This window comes from Cygnus olor, chromosome 20, assembly GCF_009769625.2.
Source record: "Cygnus olor isolate bCygOlo1 chromosome 20, bCygOlo1.pri.v2, whole genome shotgun sequence".
Taxonomy (NCBI): Eukaryota; Metazoa; Chordata; class Aves; order Anseriformes; family Anatidae; genus Cygnus; species Cygnus olor.
This window is the reverse complement of record NC_049188.1, coordinates 7,880,070-7,899,060: the sequence shown is the minus strand read 5'-3', so window position 1 is coordinate 7,899,060 and position 18,991 is coordinate 7,880,070. Positions and strand designations below refer to the sequence as shown.

At 42.0% G+C, this 18,991-nt stretch overlaps 1 protein-coding gene across 21 annotated transcripts; it reads right to left on the bottom strand.

Moving 5' to 3' along the window:
- Positions 1-1,436: 1,436 nt before the first annotated feature.
- Positions 1,437-17,893, bottom strand: LOC121057950 (transient receptor potential cation channel subfamily V member 2-like). Of its 21 annotated transcripts, none has more exons than XM_040532786.1 (19): positions 17,777-17,893; positions 15,751-15,812; positions 13,165-13,420; positions 12,398-12,510; positions 11,177-11,473; positions 10,371-10,504; positions 9,866-10,018; positions 9,012-9,152; positions 8,250-8,548; positions 7,630-7,806; positions 6,998-7,156; positions 6,779-6,874; positions 6,179-6,249; positions 5,303-5,468; positions 4,477-4,543; positions 4,081-4,388; positions 3,573-3,691; positions 2,714-2,808; positions 1,437-2,004 (listed from the first exon to the last, which is right to left on the bottom strand). In XM_040532786.1, exons 5-19 carry the CDS (start codon positions 11,416-11,418, stop codon positions 1,994-1,996), a joined length of 2,238 nt encoding a protein of 745 aa, XP_040388720.1. In that variant the 5' UTR covers positions 11,419-11,473; positions 12,398-12,510; positions 13,165-13,420; positions 15,751-15,812; positions 17,777-17,893; the 3' UTR covers positions 1,437-1,993. The 21 variants fall into 21 exon arrangements, with proteins under 21 accessions (XP_040388720.1, XP_040388716.1, XP_040388715.1 ...); XM_040532782.1 differs by having other exon boundaries at positions 1,437-1,959; XM_040532781.1 differs by lacking the exon at positions 17,777-17,893 and adding an exon at positions 12,780-12,969 and having other exon boundaries at positions 1,437-1,959; positions 15,751-15,897.
- Positions 17,894-18,991: the final 1,098 nt, after the last annotated feature.

Sequence of the window (18,991 nt, the reverse complement as noted above, 5' to 3'; positions counted from 1 at the left end):
AAGCAAGCTGTCACAGCCCACAGCTATCAAAATCACTGCCAACAAGCACAATTTCTCTCTTGTTGTATTAAGACTCCAGGCACAGATGGCATATCTGATTCTGCATTTCTTGAGAATCTCAAAGTGTCCCTACTACAGCAAAGCACCATGCACAGCAATAGATTACCATGTCAGATGATCCTTTTGTGCAATATGAGCACCTTGCCAAATCTTGGGAACACTTAGGACAAAGCCATAGATGGAAAAAGCAGCTGAAGGTTTTACAAAGCAAGAAGACAGCAGGAGCTGGAGTGAGAAATGTTAGTTACAATTCAGATACCCAACAGAGTGAAGCTGCAAAGGGAATTGCCCAGCACAGGGGAAGAATCTGTTTGAAGTGACAGGGAATAAACTGTAAAAGCAATGCTTTTGCTGCCAGTCATGTAGGTGTAAGTAAGCAACAGGATTAAAATGGTTGTCTCCAAAAGAGAAGCCTCCTAGGTTCGTTTGCTCAGAGTAGAAATGAGAGACAGGAGATCTTGACTTGCATAGTTTATCTTACTGAAGGAAAGGTGCTGCCAGCATTTGTAGTCTGCAGCTTTTTCAAGTTTATCACTATCCATTCCTCCTACGAAGCATGCATCCAATGCAACATAGTCTGTTACAGTTTCAGATGTGGCTGCATAAACTGGCATGAGGCATGGAAAACAAGAATTAACCTGCATGGCAGCGAGGTCATCACAGTACTGAGTGAAATATAACAAGGAATTTGGTAACACCTAATAGTCCACACTGATCACATCTTCTATTTCTTTTTGGAAGAGGCTGAGGCTCTGAAAATACATCCAAGGATGAACACTTTCAATTAAATAAAGTTGCTATACTGATAGTTTACAGAAATATTACGTTATTTTTAAATACAGGCTGGAAGTGAGACAGTTTCTTTTTTTTTTTTTTTTCTCCTCTCAGAGTTTAAGATGTTACCCACCATGAAGTGGTGGGAAACAATTAAGTTCTTGTAGCCATTTACAACAGGGTAAGAAACCCACTAAGACTGACAGGAAATGTTAACCACATGAAGCATTTTGGCCCCTCTCTCTCTCAGAAGCGATGTGCAGGATTCTACTGCTGTTTTCTACAGAGAGAAAGCAATCTCTTAAGGGCAGATGTTTCAGAAATTCACCTTATGAGGTTACAGTTCCAGAAGATTCACATCACTTCTGTGTTTTTAAGTGATGTGCACATCGTGCAAATGCTTTCAGTACCATACCATAAAACGGGAAATCTGATGTGGTCTAAACACCCAGCTCTGCAGACACTAAGACAAAGACTTAGTAGGTACTAAGACAAAGATTTAGTATGGCTCTTGATGACTGAAGCTAGAATATTTGTCCATTCACATCTCACACCAGTAGTGTTTTGCAGAGAAACCAGCTACATCCTTGGCAACTCTTGACGCCTCTAAAATACTCTTTATTCCAAAGCACTTCAGTGCAGTCTTTTGTGACAAAAGAATAAGTCAACCCATTCTTAGGCAGGTCAACTCCATCCTTCACTTCTTTATGGCAAACAGCATTATTTCTATGCAGCTGACAAAGCACTGCCCTCCCAAAGGCCACTCCCCACTGCCACTATGATCTTGCTCTTGCACCTTTAAACATAGTAATAAGAAAGTGTCAGGCAGAGAAGGTTGAGATAAAATGGCTTCTTCAGAGGAAATTCATAATTAAAGTGCATGAAAACACTTAAAGCCACAGGCTGAACCACAGTCTTCGGTGAAATGCACTTTAATACTGACAATGCCTTCAATTCTTCAAGCTGCTATAGGAAGACTACTCCTTTGAAGACGCTAAAGATTTCTGGTTTGTCCCTCTAGAGGCATCATCTCAGTTGCTGATAGCTGGGGCTGCAGTAGTGACTGCTCCTCTGAAACAGCTGATCTCAGTTGTTTCTGTGGCACCTGTTTCCTTGATCTTGTCTCTATAGCAGGAGACATAAAAACAGCAGCCCTTTGTCAGCAGGAAGCTGGCAAAGGGATCCAGTTTTTAGAAGAGTGCAGGTTTAGGGAAAACCCAACACATACTAGATAAATTACTTTAAGTGCTGTAACCTCCCCATTCCTAGAATACCAGCATCAAGGAAGAACTTTTGCTGAAGGAGCAGGAGGCTGTGCTTAACTCCAGTAGAGATTCTGACCAAGTTCCACCACTGAGTAAAATATTTCTAGTGAAATTAACAGCTCCCCATTCTCCACAGAGAGCTGCTTCCCAGGTATAAGGAGGGAAGCAAACACAACGATCTAAGGCAGAATTTGTCAAAGTTGCCAGCATTAGTTCCCTGACTTATGTTGTAAAAGCTTTGATTTTTAACATTTGCGGTATGAGTGGACCTAAATTTTACCTTTCTTACCAAAAGCAACATGCATTTTGGCTGCTGATCCAAGTCAGAGGGAAGAACACCTCTCGTATCTCTCAGCAGCACTTCCACCAGGGATAAATTGGAATGGCATGTCCTTCGTTCTCATTGTTTTTTCCTGAACTCCAACCAGGCACATACCTACTCTGATTCTTTATTTGCTCAGCTCACAAGTGATGCTACTATTGAGGGATACTTTGAAGCAATCTCAGGAGCTGGCCTGCCTAAAATTTGTTACCGAAGACATAACATGCAAAGAATAGTTGCCGAGCAGGAAACCAAAAGGATACTGAAGAACTTTCTTCATGATTTGGTTTACCTTCTGGATTTATTTCTGAATCACTGGTGTTTCCAGGGTCCTCCTTAAGAACTCCCACCTCCTTTGCCCAATTTGTCCATTTAATTTCCTCTACTCTGGAGAAACAAAATGCAAAAGACACTGATGCATGGAACACAGCATTTCAGCCCAGATCTCATTGTCCTGCAGCATCCCAACCCAGCTCCATCCTGCCAACACAGTCCCAATGTAGCAATGGCACCTACAGAGCTTTTCCTTGAGTAAAGATCTTCTGTAGTCTAAGCTCTGTGAGGTAAGTATCTATCCCCCTGCATTTGGTATGCTGGTCTATGTAATTTGGTTGTTTTAAAGTACTCCAGTTCCTCCCAGGGAATATACTTAATACAAAGGAGCATCTTAGATTCCACTTGCTATACTCGTTTCACAGCACATAACGCCCTCAAGTTACAGAAGTGGTGCTAGCGTTTTGTTTTGCTGGGTGGAAAAAAGTTCATCTGCTCTTCCAGCCCCCATGCGAGGGGAGGAGTGCTGCCCCCTCGTGTTGCTCTCATGTTGCATGCTCCTGAGCTAAGGGGCTACCAGCCTGCAGACCTCCCACTACAGCCCGCTCTGCACGCGGCTTTACTCGCAGCAGAGAAGAAAGCATCCTTGCAGACACCCAGCCACCATAACCACCTGCACAGATGCAGGTTAGGCAGCACACGTCTTGGTGACTTGCTTTTGAACTTCCAGCGCTGCAATCACCAGCCAATTTCCACGTACCCAGGAACATGTGATTGGGTCCCTCTGCCAAGTCAGCCCTGATTGATGTTCACTGTGGTGGTTCAGGGGAATCCATTACTAGGCTGGAGTTTAAGGGGTACTGGTACATCTGTCTTACCTGAAGCACCATCTCTCATCTTTCTTATTGAGGCCCACTGACATAAAGCAGCCAGATCTCCTCTTCCCACCTTGGCGCCACAACCAGGCCTTCTCTATTTCCAGAATAGCAATAGCCCTCTGAAAGAAGAAGTCCATGTCAGGGAGAAAACAGGGCGTACAGAGCCCAGCCCCTCATTTTGATTAAACTTTCCTGAATCAGCAAGTACTTTGACTTGGAAAATCACTCAGCTCAACCCCAAAGTGTTCCTTAGCTTAACATTATCAGACAAAAAAATATAATTCTCTCAAGTTTATTATGCATGTGGATCTGAACAGACTAGTAGTCAGGCAAACAGTATGAATTTCAAATAAAATGATGTTAGGGTTTATCCTCCCAGTAGTAAATTTATATAAAAAAGAGAATTTTATAACTGAGGTTCAGGACAAGGTACTGTCACCTCTAATTTTATGAGACTCAAGTAGGAGTTTGGACCATGACAAAACTGCTGAGCAGCACTGTCTCTCACCTGCAGCTTCCAGACGCTTTTGCTATCACCAGAAATATCAGTGACAGTCTCACTCATGAGCGCAATCAGCATGTTGAGCAAAAGAACATAAGTGAGGATCACGAAAAGCAGCAGCAGAAGCATGACGAAGTATCTGAATCTGGCATGTTCCTGGAAATCCAGGTCACCCATCCCAATGGTGATCTTGAAGAGCTCCAGGGAGACGCTGAGCAGCCCCCCGTACATAGCATGGCTTCCAGCATTCTCCATCTGAGCAACAGACTTGTTCTGAGACAGTGAAGGAGCATCCCCCATCAGGGTAACCAGAGCTATGAGAAAAAAAAAAATTAATCCTCCTTAGAAAAACGTTACTTCTTGCAGCCCAGCCTATAACATGATGTTGATTTAAGTTGTTACCTGCAGCAAAGCCAAAGAGGAAGATCATATAAACCAAGAGGAAACGCAGCAGATCTCTCAGGATAGTCTAAAATAAATCAGAAGGAAACGCCATTCTTTATCTCACATGAAATCACCAAGAGTATCTCCTGTTCTCACAAGTCATAAAACAAACCCCTGTAACAATGCCAACACAAAAAGCAAGCAGAAAATGCCTTTGTTCAGTTTAAGAAACTACCAGCGCATGTTACTTCCTCATGTAAGTAACAGTTTTGAGAACTTAACCTGAGAGCACTACAAGAACATATTTGTTTTTATATTTGTATGAATAGGCTCTTTGAAACTAATAAATAATTGTGTCAATTCCCCAGTACGGCTGTTTCCAAATCACTTCAACGCACATGGCTCTTTCTTTTCTATTTCCATTGGGTTTCACACAAGTGGTGATTAGAATCCTTCTCTGGCACCTCATTTCACTTCTGCTCTACCTTGCCTTTCTAATCCCAGACTCCCATATAGACCTGAAAACACTTCTCAGCCCAAGCGTAACAGTTCCAGGGAACTCATGCTGACTTTGACTGTTAGTTTTGAATCGCTTTCTGACTAAAAGGTAAGTGTCAGCTGCTCTAACTTGCTATAATCAAAGATAATAAAACTAGTGGCTTGCTACAACTATGCTTCCTTGAAGAAATCAATCTAATCTCCTTCTGCAACTTCTTTGTTTCCAGACTCAGTATATCAATTCTATTATGGTTTTCATGGTCCTGAGAGAATAAACATAATTGCAGCACTTCTATTAGTTCTCCACACCTAAAAGTTTTTCACAAAGTTTCTTCCAAGTACTGACCTTCTGTATCATGACACTGTAAATCCCGGTGCGCTGAAAGCCCCGAGTGTAATACAGCATGTTCACCCATCCCAAAAGCAGGGAGAACACCATCACCGCCACGTAGTTTTCTGAACTTGCACCATACAGGACTGCTGACAACAGCAATGAGAAAGCCTGGATGAAGCTGGAGAGAAGAAGAGTGAGTGACACACTGACTTACTTCAACAAAAAGGCCCATTTGCAGATCTGTTCTGTTATGCAAGGAAAAGCAAACACATTTTTCCAGGCTACGTGGAGCATATAAAGTCACAGCTAATCAGACACATAGTTTATATAAGCAAATCCTGTTATAACCAAACCCATACGCTGTTGCAGTTTTGTTATGAACTGGTTAATCTCACAGTACAGAAACTCTTAACTGTTTGCTATAACAAATGCAACTACTATGAAATACAAAAGAATTTTCACGTATGAATACATGCAAATATACATGCAAACACATGCATCTGAACATTTCTCTACAGGAAAATGAGAAATTATCTCCTTTTGATGAAACCTGAGCCACAGAGGCTGTGCGATTAAAAACTTGAGTTCTTTTTCTAACTTTTTTTTTTTAACTGTCAAATAATTGAAGACCTGGCCTTTACTATGTTCTGACCAAATCCAAAGACAGACCCTACCCAGAAAAGTCCATTACAACAAAGTATCGGGTTACGACAAGATGCAGCAGGTAGGAGAAACAAGCAGGGTAGGGATGGAAAGAGGAGACAGTGGCAGAGAATCAATCTTTCCTGCTCACCATCTCTCTAGTAATGTTAGGGCAACTTAGCTGCACACAGCAGAGAACCAATTTCACCCGTGCTTTCATTGCACTAAAAACCTCAAGAGACATACATCAAGATCTCAATACAGCTGTCAGAACACATAGTCTTCAGGGACTGGCGTCTCCTCCGCAGGTACAGACTCTAAGAGAGAAAAATCAATGGTAGCCATTCATTAGAACAACAAAGCACGTTTGAGGTTGATTCCTGCCTGGCATAGCTTATTGAACAGGAGAGAGACTTGCTCTATAAGCTTCTCCTCAAGCTTTCATTTTCAAGATCCCAAATTTCCCACTCTTCCAAGATGAAAACAAGGCCATAATTTATAAAAGATCAAGGACAAACAAGGGCTAACTAACGGCTCAGCCCTATAGGTTTATCAATAGCATTAATAGCATTAAATGCTAAGGATGCATTTTAGTATTGTAAATCACAAAAGCCCCTCCTAATTATTTACTGTTGTGAGCCTATTTTTCCTCTTGTGCAGGAACCTGGCTTGTGCCACCCTGTCATTGCTAGATCCCACTGATACTGTGTCTCAGAGCAGGATCCTCTCCTGCCATCCACTTGCACATCCTAATGTCAGGAGAACCAAATCTGTTGCCCTTATGTCAGTAATGTTTCGTTTTGTGTTTTCTTTCTTACAATGAAACTAGATGAGAGATCCCAATACCTGAGCAAAAATTAAATAAATGCCTCCTAGCAAGATAATTATCAGTCCAGAGACCCACAGGAAGCCTCCGGCCGTGAACTCCACTGGAAATGAAGGCTGCAAGAAAAGAAAAAAAAAATACTGAAGACAGACAGCAGTAGTGATGATAACCACCCCAAGCCTTTTAAAACACATCTCCATCCATCCAGGCCTTGCTAGATAAAAGAACACTGGGCTTACCTTTACCCGTAAGGGCTGATAGTAGGCAATGGCTGTAAATATGATCATGAATGACAAGTATGAGATAAAACTGAAGTAGAATCTCTTGGAAGCAAATGTTTCCCACTTTTGCTGAAGCAATTTGTTCAGTGGCTCCAAAACCACCATCTTGTACCGATTCTATAAAGAAGAAAAAAACAATCAAACCAGAAAAACACCACCACCAACAATAAATGCATCTATGTGTCAACAGGAATGCAAATTCACCAGTTGATTGTCTTTTTTGGTGTTAGAGTTCAGTGGCTGCAATTAGGGTATCCCTAAGCGTTTATTCAATCAGGCCTTTCAGCATGAAGAAAATCAACCATTCCGTAGGAATTTAATTCTGCTTGGCTTCACCATGGTATTTGAACAAACGTCAGCTTAGGACAACCAAAGGATCAAAAACACCTCTCATTTTATAGATTATCAGAGGCATTCTAAACAAATTACAAACAATAAGATATGCAAATACTTCACCATGCATTTGTTTTCCAGAGAAATGACCATACAGAAGATCACATTAACTTGAAATTTGCATAATTAAATAGCAACAATATAAACAGGTAGAAAAAAAATGTTGCTGTCTTCAACTTTTAGTAAAAAGCACTCACCGGCGTGTCACTGCTGTATGCCAGAATCTCCAGCACAGAGTTTTCCTCAAAGCTGTCTAGAGAGGACAAGTCATAGAGGGAGACGTGGATGGGCCCATATGTCCATTCGGTGAACTTGCGTGACAGGTGCCTGTACACTGGGTCTTTGATCTCTCTTTGGATGATGTGTTTGAAGATCTGAAGAGAAACCAGACTCATACCAGAAAAATGTGTATTTGAGGAAGATACAGACTAACCCAAGCATACACAAATCACCTTCAAACAAAGAATGTCTTGCTTTTTGCATTATACACTTTGTTGTATCCAAACACCAGACTGGCTAAAAGCAGGCAACCTAACTACACCTTGTATTAGCTCTTCCAGGAGCAGAACCAATTTCAGACCAGACTGGCTACCTTGGCTGGGACACAGCAGCAGCAGCCAGCTGGGGCTCAGCAGGACACTGACTGGAGCAGCCAGGAGGAGGCCTCCTTTATGTCTCCTGTGGGACTGCCACTATCAGCAGCTTTACGACAGGTTGGGTGCAAGGCAATGCTACATCAAACTGCTAGGCTGAGTATGTGTGCTACAGTCACCCTCGTTTCTCAGCAACCCCAGGAATTCCCTCTACTTGTCTTTACCTCCACTTTGCCTGTCTTGGCAGCAAGCTGCAGAGGATTTAATCCGTCATAATTCACTATCTCCTCCAGTTTCCATGTTGGGTCAACCTTCACACCTGCCTTCAAGATCTCAACGTATACTGTGCTCACAAACTTGGTGTTCTCCTCAGTGTCATCTGCAATCATCACCAGGGCATGCAGAACTGTATTGCCCTGTGTATCTTGCTCCTGGAGCCTGGCTTTTTGGTGAGGGTTGTTTAGAAGATATTCTACCACCTCAAGCTGGTTGGTACAAGCAGCCAGGGAGAGGGGAAGTTCACCTGAAGAGATTAGGACAGTAGTTAGAGGGGAAGCAGGAAGGGCAAAAACAAATTTAAAGCAATAAAAAAGCAATCCTGGGAAAATATAGCCTGCAGTTTTACCACTGGACCACAGAACAAATTCTTTTCCAGCATCTCTAGATTTATTAAGGATTCTACAGTAAACAGTTACTCCTTATTTTTGGGAGCATTTTCCCAGACTCTTAATTTGACTGCACTAACCTTGCATTTGTCTCTGTCTGAAGCCCCTTGGATGAGATTAAATACATAAAACCAAACATGATGTCAAATGCTCATTGGACACCTTGGTCTGTGAAATCCAGCCATTCAATTAAGTGAAGAGCTCCTTGATTGCAGGACAGTGAAGATGGTAATTCATGCACAGAGGGACAAACCCAGCTAGAACTAGTGTCATTGAATAAGGCATTAAAAAAACAAAGGAATGTGTTCCACACTGACTCACCAAAATAAAAGCAAACTCCCTCTTTCTTCTTCCTGAAGAATTCGCCATGGGCTCTGGCATGGACATCAGCTCCATTCTCTACCAGAAGTTTCACTAAGTCCAGGCTCCTTTTTTCTATGGCAATATGGAGTGCTGTCTGGCCTACAGAAACAAGCAAAACCTGTAACTCATTGCCAATACCCGAGGGAACAGGCAAAGGACTCTTCAGTAAAACACTGTTTCCATAGCTGCTTTATGTTCTGCACAGCAATCCTACAGTCTCAGTGCTGGGCAGGGGGTGGGTGACAACTGATAACTTTCAAAAACTTTATTGGAAGAGCACACTGCAAACACAGAGCTAGAAAACAAGCCCCAGGACTATCAGGAATTCAGTGCAAAACCAGACAATTCCCCCTGTCTGGTACTAAAATTCCAAAGAGCTATGAGAGGAGGATAAAGACAACCATACATGTACATGACTATGTTGCATATCTGCTATTAAAAGGATAACCTAGCGAGCAGAACTCATTCTTTAACAGCTATACAGTATTCCTTTTTCACTTTTAGAAATGCTTTCTAGGCTTTCCTATTTCCTAAGCAAATCCTCTCATTTGTGGGTTCATTAAACATGTATCATTTCTGTTTTATAGACTAAAACCAAAGTTGTAGAATTGAAGTGTGTAACTCAAGGCTGAAAATGACAGTACCAGAACCAGAAATCAGATCTAAAGGGTGAGCAGGCTGTTACTGTAATTGCTCCAGAACTCTGGAATGGCATTGCACATAAACACCAGTTCCCTTTCTTTTCGTTGTATTGGCACATCTCACCTGCCTGATGGGAAGACTCAGCTGACACAGCATCAGCAAAACCTTACCTCTGTAGTAACAGTCAGAGCATGCCACATTGACGAGTGGCCTGGGATTCTGTGTCTTTTGGTCTATTTCCAGCAACAGTGGGATTGTGTCATTTTTTCCATTTTTTAAATTCAGCAGGGCTTTCATTAAGCAGGTCTTCCCAGTCTTTGCATCTAGTAGGAAAAAAAGCAAACAGTTTATGGATGTGCTTCACACACACCTGTATTACCTGATTCAGTGTGCCCTGGACTTAACTGTCACTGTAGGACCAAACACAACAGTTACTTTAAGGGCCTCAGTATTTTCAGTCTGCAGTAGAGCCGTAGGAAATATATAATTAATGGCATTCTCCGACCTCAGATGGACATTAGGAAAATAAAAGAATAGACAGAAAGCTGGAGAAAGTAAAAAAAAAAAAAAAAAAAAAAAAAATAAAGCAAGAGCAAATTGCCTTGCTTTCCAGTCCTACATTAACAAGTGCTACCTCTGCTCACCCATTTTATGAAGTACTGAGTAGGAATCTACCTGTGTATTCAGAATTGGTGAGAAATTTCGAGGTCCTCCTCAAGTACTCAAGTAAGCCGTTCAGTGCCTCAGGGCTGCCTCTCGAGACTGCGCTGAAAAGCCTGTCTCTGTCAAAGCGATTGGGGTCCTTCTGACTGCAGAAGAGATGCAAAGTGTTAAGAAGTTCTGGAGAGCACAATACAAGAGTGCGCAATAAGTTTTAGAGGGCTGGTATAAGAAAGGAGGGAGGCAAAAGAGTTTGACATAAAAACAACTATTTTATTTTTGAGTTAAAGGAAAAATAGAGACAGTTATTTCCCACAATGCTTTTAAGTGACTGCTGTTTCCATCAGCTGGAGCTCGTCCCAGACCCAGTCTGATGTGCAACCCTGGAACATATCCAGAGCACAGAAGGAGAAGCTCAAGATAGCTACAGGATCAGAATCAGTCCCATCACAGGGTGTGAAGCGCTGTATAAGCTAGCTAGTTTACATCCCTCCCCGGCAAGAACAGTTCAGTTGTATAGGGCTCCATGCTAAGTTGCTCTTACACCCAACTTGGCTTATTTGGTACTATTTGGTTCGGATAAACCCCAAATACACGACACACACCATACACTTACCTTCCAGGTGCAGAGGAAAAAGGCTGATATGTTCCCTTCTACCTTTTACTACCTCCCACAAGATGCCTATAATATTCCTGAATTGGCAATTTTACTTTCCATTTTTGTAAAGCTTATTGGCAAGGGACAGGATATATTATATCAGCACGGGTCAGTACAGATCAACAGGAATCCCACCCTTGTCAAATAACCAACAGTCACTCACTTGCTGACAAGTCCAGGCCGATAGTTCAGATTAATCTTGACTTGAGGAGGGAAGTCACTGCTTTCCTTCTGGTAAGGTGTCTCCAAGGGCTGAGGCTCTCCTTTCTTTCCATGTAGCCCTGACCTTTCTTCCTTTTTACTAGATGTAGGTTTATCTTCAGGGATACTGTCATCTGTTTCTAGCAACCCCATCAACCTGTTCCGCTGACCTGGGCCTGGCTGCCCGTTTGTGAAGTTATCCATTTCTAGCAGAGATGGTCTTGCAGATCACCAGACGTTCCCCACGGGGAGATTAAACCTGTAAGGGAGTGGGAGAATTTACACAATTTGTTCACAAACCTAGAATGTGTACTGTGTGGCAAAGACATACAGAAAAGCATGTTTCCACATCCAGTGTTCCTACAATTGGCTACGTGTCTCTTGAGAGAGATATTCAGTAAAACTCTGCACAATTGGGAGTATTTGAGTAAAGGATCAAGGTCTTAAACGGGGTACCCCTGAAGTAGTAGTCCAAAAGCAGTACACGAAATACAGGCTATTCATCTGCAGAACATCTGAACCCCCTTTGTGAGATTACCTCACCTGTTGGCAACAGCACAGGTTCCTTACATAAAAGGCAAAGAGAGTGGATCTTTAGGAGACCATGATCGTTGTTCTTGTCTCTGTGCAGCCAATGCAGGCCAGTCACCAAGTGGCTAAAAAGATAAGACTAACTGTAGGCTTCCTTTGGAACAGAGTACTAAGTTTGTTCATGTTTCCTGCCGGTCATAATATGCAGTATTTCTACAGGGAAAACATATGCACAAATTATGTTCCTCTCAAGTATTTTTACAGTGCATACTGGAGCAAAATGTGAGAGATCTTCCCGGTGTTGGCTATCCCTGTGAGTGTGGGTTTGAACTTTCAGCTCCACAGCACAGGAATATACACACCCCAGGTGCTGCATGGATATTCGGAGCCTTAACACAGCTCAGCACCCACAAGAGCAAAGCTGGACCCAGATCTGCTGTAAAGACTGCCTCAGTATTCACCAGAGCACCCAGCCAGCCCACTTGTCTTGTCTAATATGGCCTGAACTCCATTTTTACCCTTTTGAAACATCTCCTCATATTTATCTGGGTACATCTCAGGTCCACACCCAACTCAAGCTATCTGCAGTCAGGATATGACAAAATATTCACACAGTTCATGAGGCAGCAAGGAAACATCCACGATTACCAACCTGAACCAGAGCTTAAGAACTCCGTCTTATTCGCATGTACTCCCTCCAAATGGTTAACAGATTTTCTCTGAAGAGAAATCTCCCTTGCTGGGACTACAGCCAGACTCCATAGCCTATACCAGCAAAGAGGTAAACGGACACAGCATAAGCATTCTGTCTTAGATTAGGATGCAGGGAAGCATAGTTAGATTTAGGCAGAAAACAGCTACAAAACATCTTTATGCAGCTCACAGCAAGAAATCCAAGGGCTGATTCCATGACGAACCATTATAAGTCAGCCATTCAGTTTAGTCTGTACTCTAATGACAAACATTCCTCTGTACACACAAGCATACACCCTACAATCCCGTTTCAGTCTTATTTTCTCCGCAGAAACACTTACTGGTACATTTGCCAATCCTTCAGAGGGCTATTTGTACTTCCATAATAGTTTGCTTGTGGTTTTCTGTCTTCCTTTCCCCAAAATCATTTCTCAGCTGCAGTTTCCATTTCTCCACAGCGCTCAAGAGAGTTATTTATTGTCAGTCTTTTACAGACAGAATGTCTGGTTTAAAAGCAAGAGCAAGATGGTTCTTGGAAAAAAAAAAAGACCCCGTAATATATACATCCACTTTGTGTTTTCCTAGGAAACAGACAGCTCACTCTGTCAGCTCAACTTTCACTTCTCTACTCAAGAGCTGTTTCCTTCTGCGACTTTACCAAGCCATTTTGAGTAGTGCAGCACAAAAAAAGCCCTGCTGTCAAAAGAGGAAGAGCACAGCACTTACCCCAAGTTGCTGCAAGCTCCACCCAAGAACTGATCTGACGGGGAATCCCAACTGATCCTTCAGAGGTTAAATAATCTCTCCGTAGAAACCAAGTCAAGTAAGTGTTAATAAGCATGAAAGCAGACCCAAAATTATTTACATCCATGGGTGAGAGCCCTCTTCTTCTGCAGAGAAGACCACGCTCATATTAGCATTCTTTTGATGGTGCAGCGTTGAACTTCTAGTTGGTGGTGGTCCATGAGAGAATCCAGGCTGCCTGTGAGAAGAAATAACCGCTGACTGTTATTATTTACTCAACTGTATAGCTTTTTGCAAAGTGAAGAAGGGCTTGCACAGGAAATGACTAGATAGATTTCTCAGTAAAAGAGAGAGCCAATGAGTGCAGTGCTCTTATATGGGAAAGCTGGCTGGCTATTGCAAATTCATAATGCTTAACCCCTGCCTGCACACACAGAGAGGCGACATCTTGTGGCTTTCAACAACATCCCGCTTAGATCTCAAGGCAGGAGGCTGACTGGACCCTGACAGTGCTAGAGCCTGCGGCTTAGCTGTGAGGTTTGTCACAAGACCCTCAGCCCCAGGGCAAGAATGCAAAGAAACATGTGAAGTCAACTGTTTCTGTGGGAAGTCAATTCTCACACAACGTCACACACCACAGTTACGAGGCACAGGAAACCATGGCAGCCAAACTAGCCAGAACGTTAGCCTAAGCATCAGCTGCTCATCACAAGGACAAGAGAATTCATGAAGCAGCCCCACTTCCTAAACACTTCAGCTGCTGGTTACTTAATTTGCCACTGGTGCCCACTTCTTAACTTGCTGGTTCTCCAAAGGAAGGGAAGTTTTGGAGAGGCTGCTTCTGGGAAAACGGACATACAACTGGTCGTAGTTGAGACCATGCATGCAAACTAGCACCCTTTCACTTATCACTCCCAAAACAGGACCCCTGGGCACAGAAAACCTCAGACCACACAAAGTGTCTTAGCTCTTTCTGTCCTACTTTTAACTGAATTGAGACCTGAGGAAACAGCATGATCGTTATTTCCAGCAGCATTGAGGCAGGGTGACATTCAGCACCTTCAACGGCCTTCCCCAGAACAAAATGGCTGAGGAGTGATTTCTCACCCACACTCTGTAGAGGACTGGTGGTTTACAAAGCCATGTATGTGATCTAGAGCTCTTCTAGAAAATGTCATTAACTAACAAAACGGTACCGAGCTCTTTTAATCAACAGCTTGATAACAGGGGCACATCCCACAAGAAGTTTCAAAAACTTCGTCAACAATTGGTCCAAAAACATTGAGAACGTATGTGCCACATCATTACATGCTGAACTCTGCCTACGAATTTCTTCTTCCAAAGCTACCACAAGCCCAAACAGAACCCAAATCAATTCGCTTTTGGCAGGACTGCAGGATGGTGTGGGGTCTCCTGGAATGTGGCCACGTTGCACTTAATTTACTTAGGTACCAGACATAAAATCAGGCCTGGGAGTTTAGCTCAGACTTAATGGATTTCAATCCTCTTGGGCTTTTCCCCCAGCTTTCATGAGAGTCAGCCCACCATTCTAACTAAGGAATGAACTCAGCCCACAAAAGTGCACCATAACAGATTTCTTTCTGCGCATCTGGTTTTAATAGCTTACACAGAGGAAGGGGAATGTGCAGCTTGCTGGGAAAGGAGTCACTGCCAGCTGAGAGGTCAATGCAGCAAAACAGAAACATGGAGCTGCTGGGAGAACACAGAAACCTTGGTATGCGAGCACACATGCGCACATGCTTTCACAGGGAGGACACTATGGTAAACACTCCCATTTCCATTTCAGAGGAGGGAGAAGCAAGGCATAAAAACCACAAGATCTGTCCCGATGCCTACTTGTCAGCAACTGAGCATTCTGAGGCCAGTAACGTGATTATGTCACTGCTGTGCACTAGCTAGGTGAGCTAGTTATAATGCTTTAAAAGTATCTTGCCACCAATATTTAAAGTCCTGATAGCTGTTAGGACTCAGGAGAAAGCTATCCAAAGCTACATATGAGGAGAATAAAAGAAGCAATTTATTTTCACCTATGTGCTCGCATGAATTTTCAAAAGCAACATATGACCCTCTTGCCTTCTGAGGCTTTTATTTGGGGGAACAAGGAGGAATCTTGCAATTGATCGGTACTTATTCCACTGATGAAAACAATTCTGATGTCACATAAGTTTCTCCTAACAGGAGATACATTCTGTGGAAACCCTGAATCCAGGAAGACAAAAGTCAAATTTTAAACTTCTAAGTGAAATTTTAAGTCAAATCAAATGAAGCATTTCATAATCATAATTACAGTAAAAGTATAGACATCATACGCTCTATGAAGAAGCACAGTAATCCACGGCAGGAAAAACAATGACCAGAACCTGCTTAAAGAGAAAGCAACAGGAAGCATAAAGAAGACTGCTTTCTGCAAAGATGTGAACACGCACACCTCCTAAAATATGTATTCTCTGTTCACCTATGTGCCCACCAAATACTGAAAAATGTAATGCTCTTATGGTCAATACCACATTTTCTGTATGCTGTAAATAGAAAATCAAAGGCACTTACAGATGTTTGCAGTTTAATTCCAGCATTGATCTAGCATCACCATCTTCACAGGAGAAGGAAGTCTGTAATAGCAACATGCAGACCAGACCATTAATGTTTTCTCCAGAACAGGTGGGCAAACACTTCATTCAAAACACATGCAGATCACAGGGCTAAAAGAGAAGACTGTTTCTTTTAAAGCTGTACTTTCAGGCCTGGAGAAATATCAGTTATTTTTGCAATGCCAGACATTTTTTCTTACAACTGTTATGGAAAACCCACACTGAATTGAATGAATTTTAGCAGCTTGATTTATTATAGTTACAGATGGAATCTTGTATAATTAGAGGGATCAGTCACTGCTCCATTTAAAATCTAAATATTCCTAAATATAATACCTTGTCAAAACTTGTCTGATGGCCCCGGTGACTCAATTTATTTACATGACAGTATTTTGTCAACCGCTAGACTTATATCATTATATTTAAACGCTCCCATCTACATACTTCTCAAGCCTTTGAAGGAAGTATCCACTTCTTATATTCTTTAAATTGCAGTATCTTTGTACTCGATTCATCCTTTTCTGTAGGATTACAGCCTGAAGAAATAACTATCAAAAACAGGAAAACACGAAATCCAACAGGAGTGTCAGATGACACTTTTGTGGAGCAATAGTGACACCCAGTGGTCACCACGTGAACCTCAATTCTTGCTGCTTAAGAAAACAGCCTCTACAAGACATGCTTGAAAAAAGCAAAAGTAGTTGTAGGCATGCACTTCTGAGAAATAGTCATTCACTTACTCTTTATATTAAAATAGTTATCAGTAACTTATCTAATTTAGAAACTCAAGTTCCAAATAAGGCTGGTTTTGATGTTACCTGAAGAACTTTCCATAAATACAAAATTGTGCAGCCGAGCATCTTTGAATGCAGACACTACACAGTGACTTTGGAACAGGAGACAACACAAAAATACCGAGGTATTTTCAATGTTTCCTTGCCTTAACCCTCGTTTTCGCTATAGAAAGTTCCCTTTGGGGCACTTGCTAGCACAGGACACCACTGAACATATCCAAAACCCAGTATAACAGCATTATCTCATTTGTCTTCTTAAAAGAGGTTGAAGGTAGGTTTGGTTTTGTTTTGTTTTGTTTTTTTTAAGCCCAAAGAACAAAAAACATGAAGTCCTGGAATTAAAGCGAGTGCACACAGAGCTAGAAATTAACTGAAGCATAAGAAAAAATGCAAAGGCCAGTCACAAAGCTCAAGTTGCAGCAGGATAAAAGACGTAACCGGAATCTGTAGTCTATGTGGGGGCATTAGGATTATTCTATTTTAATAGCACTTACATTCTGGCTAAAGCCTATTAAACTCTTAACTTTTTATATACATTTCCCTAATTCACATAATTTAGGATAAATTTAAAGTGTTTATTATTATTATTATTATTATTATTATTAATGAAGAAATCCCTTGCAGTCTCCTATTCCACCTAGTGAGATCCTAGTTAGCTAGCTGGGAGACCAGAAACCACAGCTCCTACAAGAGAAACGGGAACTCCAACACAAGCATCCCTGCGTTCTCGCAGTGAGCCCTTTCAGTCTGGCTCAGACTGCCCCTCCCTCATCCAGAGTAGCACTGCAACGTGACAGCATCTCTGAATTTCACTTCTTGTCATTTTGCTGGTTCTGTGCCATTTCTAGTAAACCGAATGCAGAGCTAGTTAACTTTCAGCACGGCCCTCACTTAAGGAATCTTCCTAGCAGGCTGGGGAAAACAGCCCATTGCCACATTCATAGCTGCACACAACCAGTTCAGGCTGCCTACACCAGGCCCGAGCTGCTCCCCAGTCACAGTGTCTCAACGTTCCTCCCTCACCACATGGCCTAGTGCCTTGGGTGCAACAACAGCCTGAAGCAGGATCTGTACATGGGGCTCTGCTGGTGAGCCATCCACTAACGGCAGTGCCAACGGCTCAACCCAGGCTTGGCTTGGGCTAAATAAAGGCAGAGTGAGCATACGCTGGGGAAGCTGGTGCAGACCCACTCTGGTATCTACAAATGACGTTCCAAGGGTCTCCACTCTTGCAGAGGATGTCTGGATTCTACACTGCATTTGAACAACACTTCAGCAACAGTTCTCATTTAGTAATTGACTCTGGAAAGAAAGAAAGAAAAAAAAAAGATACCTGTCACTTACTGAATTCTGTCTAACCAAAACCAAACAAAATACCCTTGAACCTGCAGCCTCTATTATTTGATTAGTTAGCAACTGCATCTGTTACCATACAGCATAGTTTAATGATTAAAAGAATTGAGAAAGGACATCTATTAATTATGAGCCATGAAAGATAAAGCAGCTGGTTTTACTATGGAGCAAATCAGTAGCAGAAAGAGATAAGTAATGTAAATTTATTTAATGCCATATCTCCTCTGGACTGTAAATTGCTCACGGAATTTGTCCACTAAGGACAGCTGGGCTATTAAAACATGCTGAAGTGTCTAAAGTCTAAGAAGCAAAAAAATAAAAAAAATATTAAAGAAAAAGGTATTGCAGGAAATCAGTAAATTGAAGGAAAGCATCTCTAACGATAGAAATACCAATTGTTCTTTGAACTTAGGTTTCTGCTAGCACAGCTACATACAGCAGTCAGGGAATCAAATGTTGCTAAAAAACTATCACCACTGTAACCAGCAATACTATGCTTAACTTAGTTACAATGGGTAGTTTAACTTTTTTCTTTCCCTATGATTGCATCCTTATTAAGAACACATTGCTAATATGGGAGCATTACTACACCAGGCATCTCCAGTAGATGCTCATTAACATTAAACTGAAAATTGAAATTTAAGTGGAACAAGCTAGGGCACTAAAGTGGACAAGAAAGTCTAGATGGTGCATAACACAAAGTACCAGTAAGGTACAAAGCGCATCAGCACAGCACTGCACACACAGATACCAAAACTCAATTTGAACAGCTAAGCAGCTATCAAAATTCAGTAAATACCTTGAAAGCCACAATCCTTACAACCTTGGGAAGGCTCCATAAAAGAGCACATGAATAACTACACGCATTTTTTAAGACCCACCATTATACATTGAATCTAACCAGTCTCAACGTCACCTTAAGTCTCCCAACACCCATTTGGACGGAAGATTCCTTGACAAACCCATATTCAAAAAGCATTTCTGTGCTAACTCCCTAGCTTTCAGCATTAAATATGCTTTTGTAAAATGCAACCCAAGGAAACCCTCTTGTAC

Coding starts and splice junctions, on each gene's coding strand:
- LOC121057950 (XM_040532770.1), bottom strand. CDS start 11,418: ATGGATAACTTCACAAACGGGCAGCCAGGCCCAGGTCAGCGGAACAGG. Junction 9,153..9,865: donor CTCTGACTGTTACTACAGAG/GTAAGGTTTTGC, acceptor TTGTTTCTGTAG/GCCAGACAGCACTCCATATT. Junction 4,389..4,476: donor CCTCTTTGGCTTTGCTGCAG/GTAACAACTTAA, acceptor TTTTTCTCATAG/CTCTGGTTACCCTGATGGGG.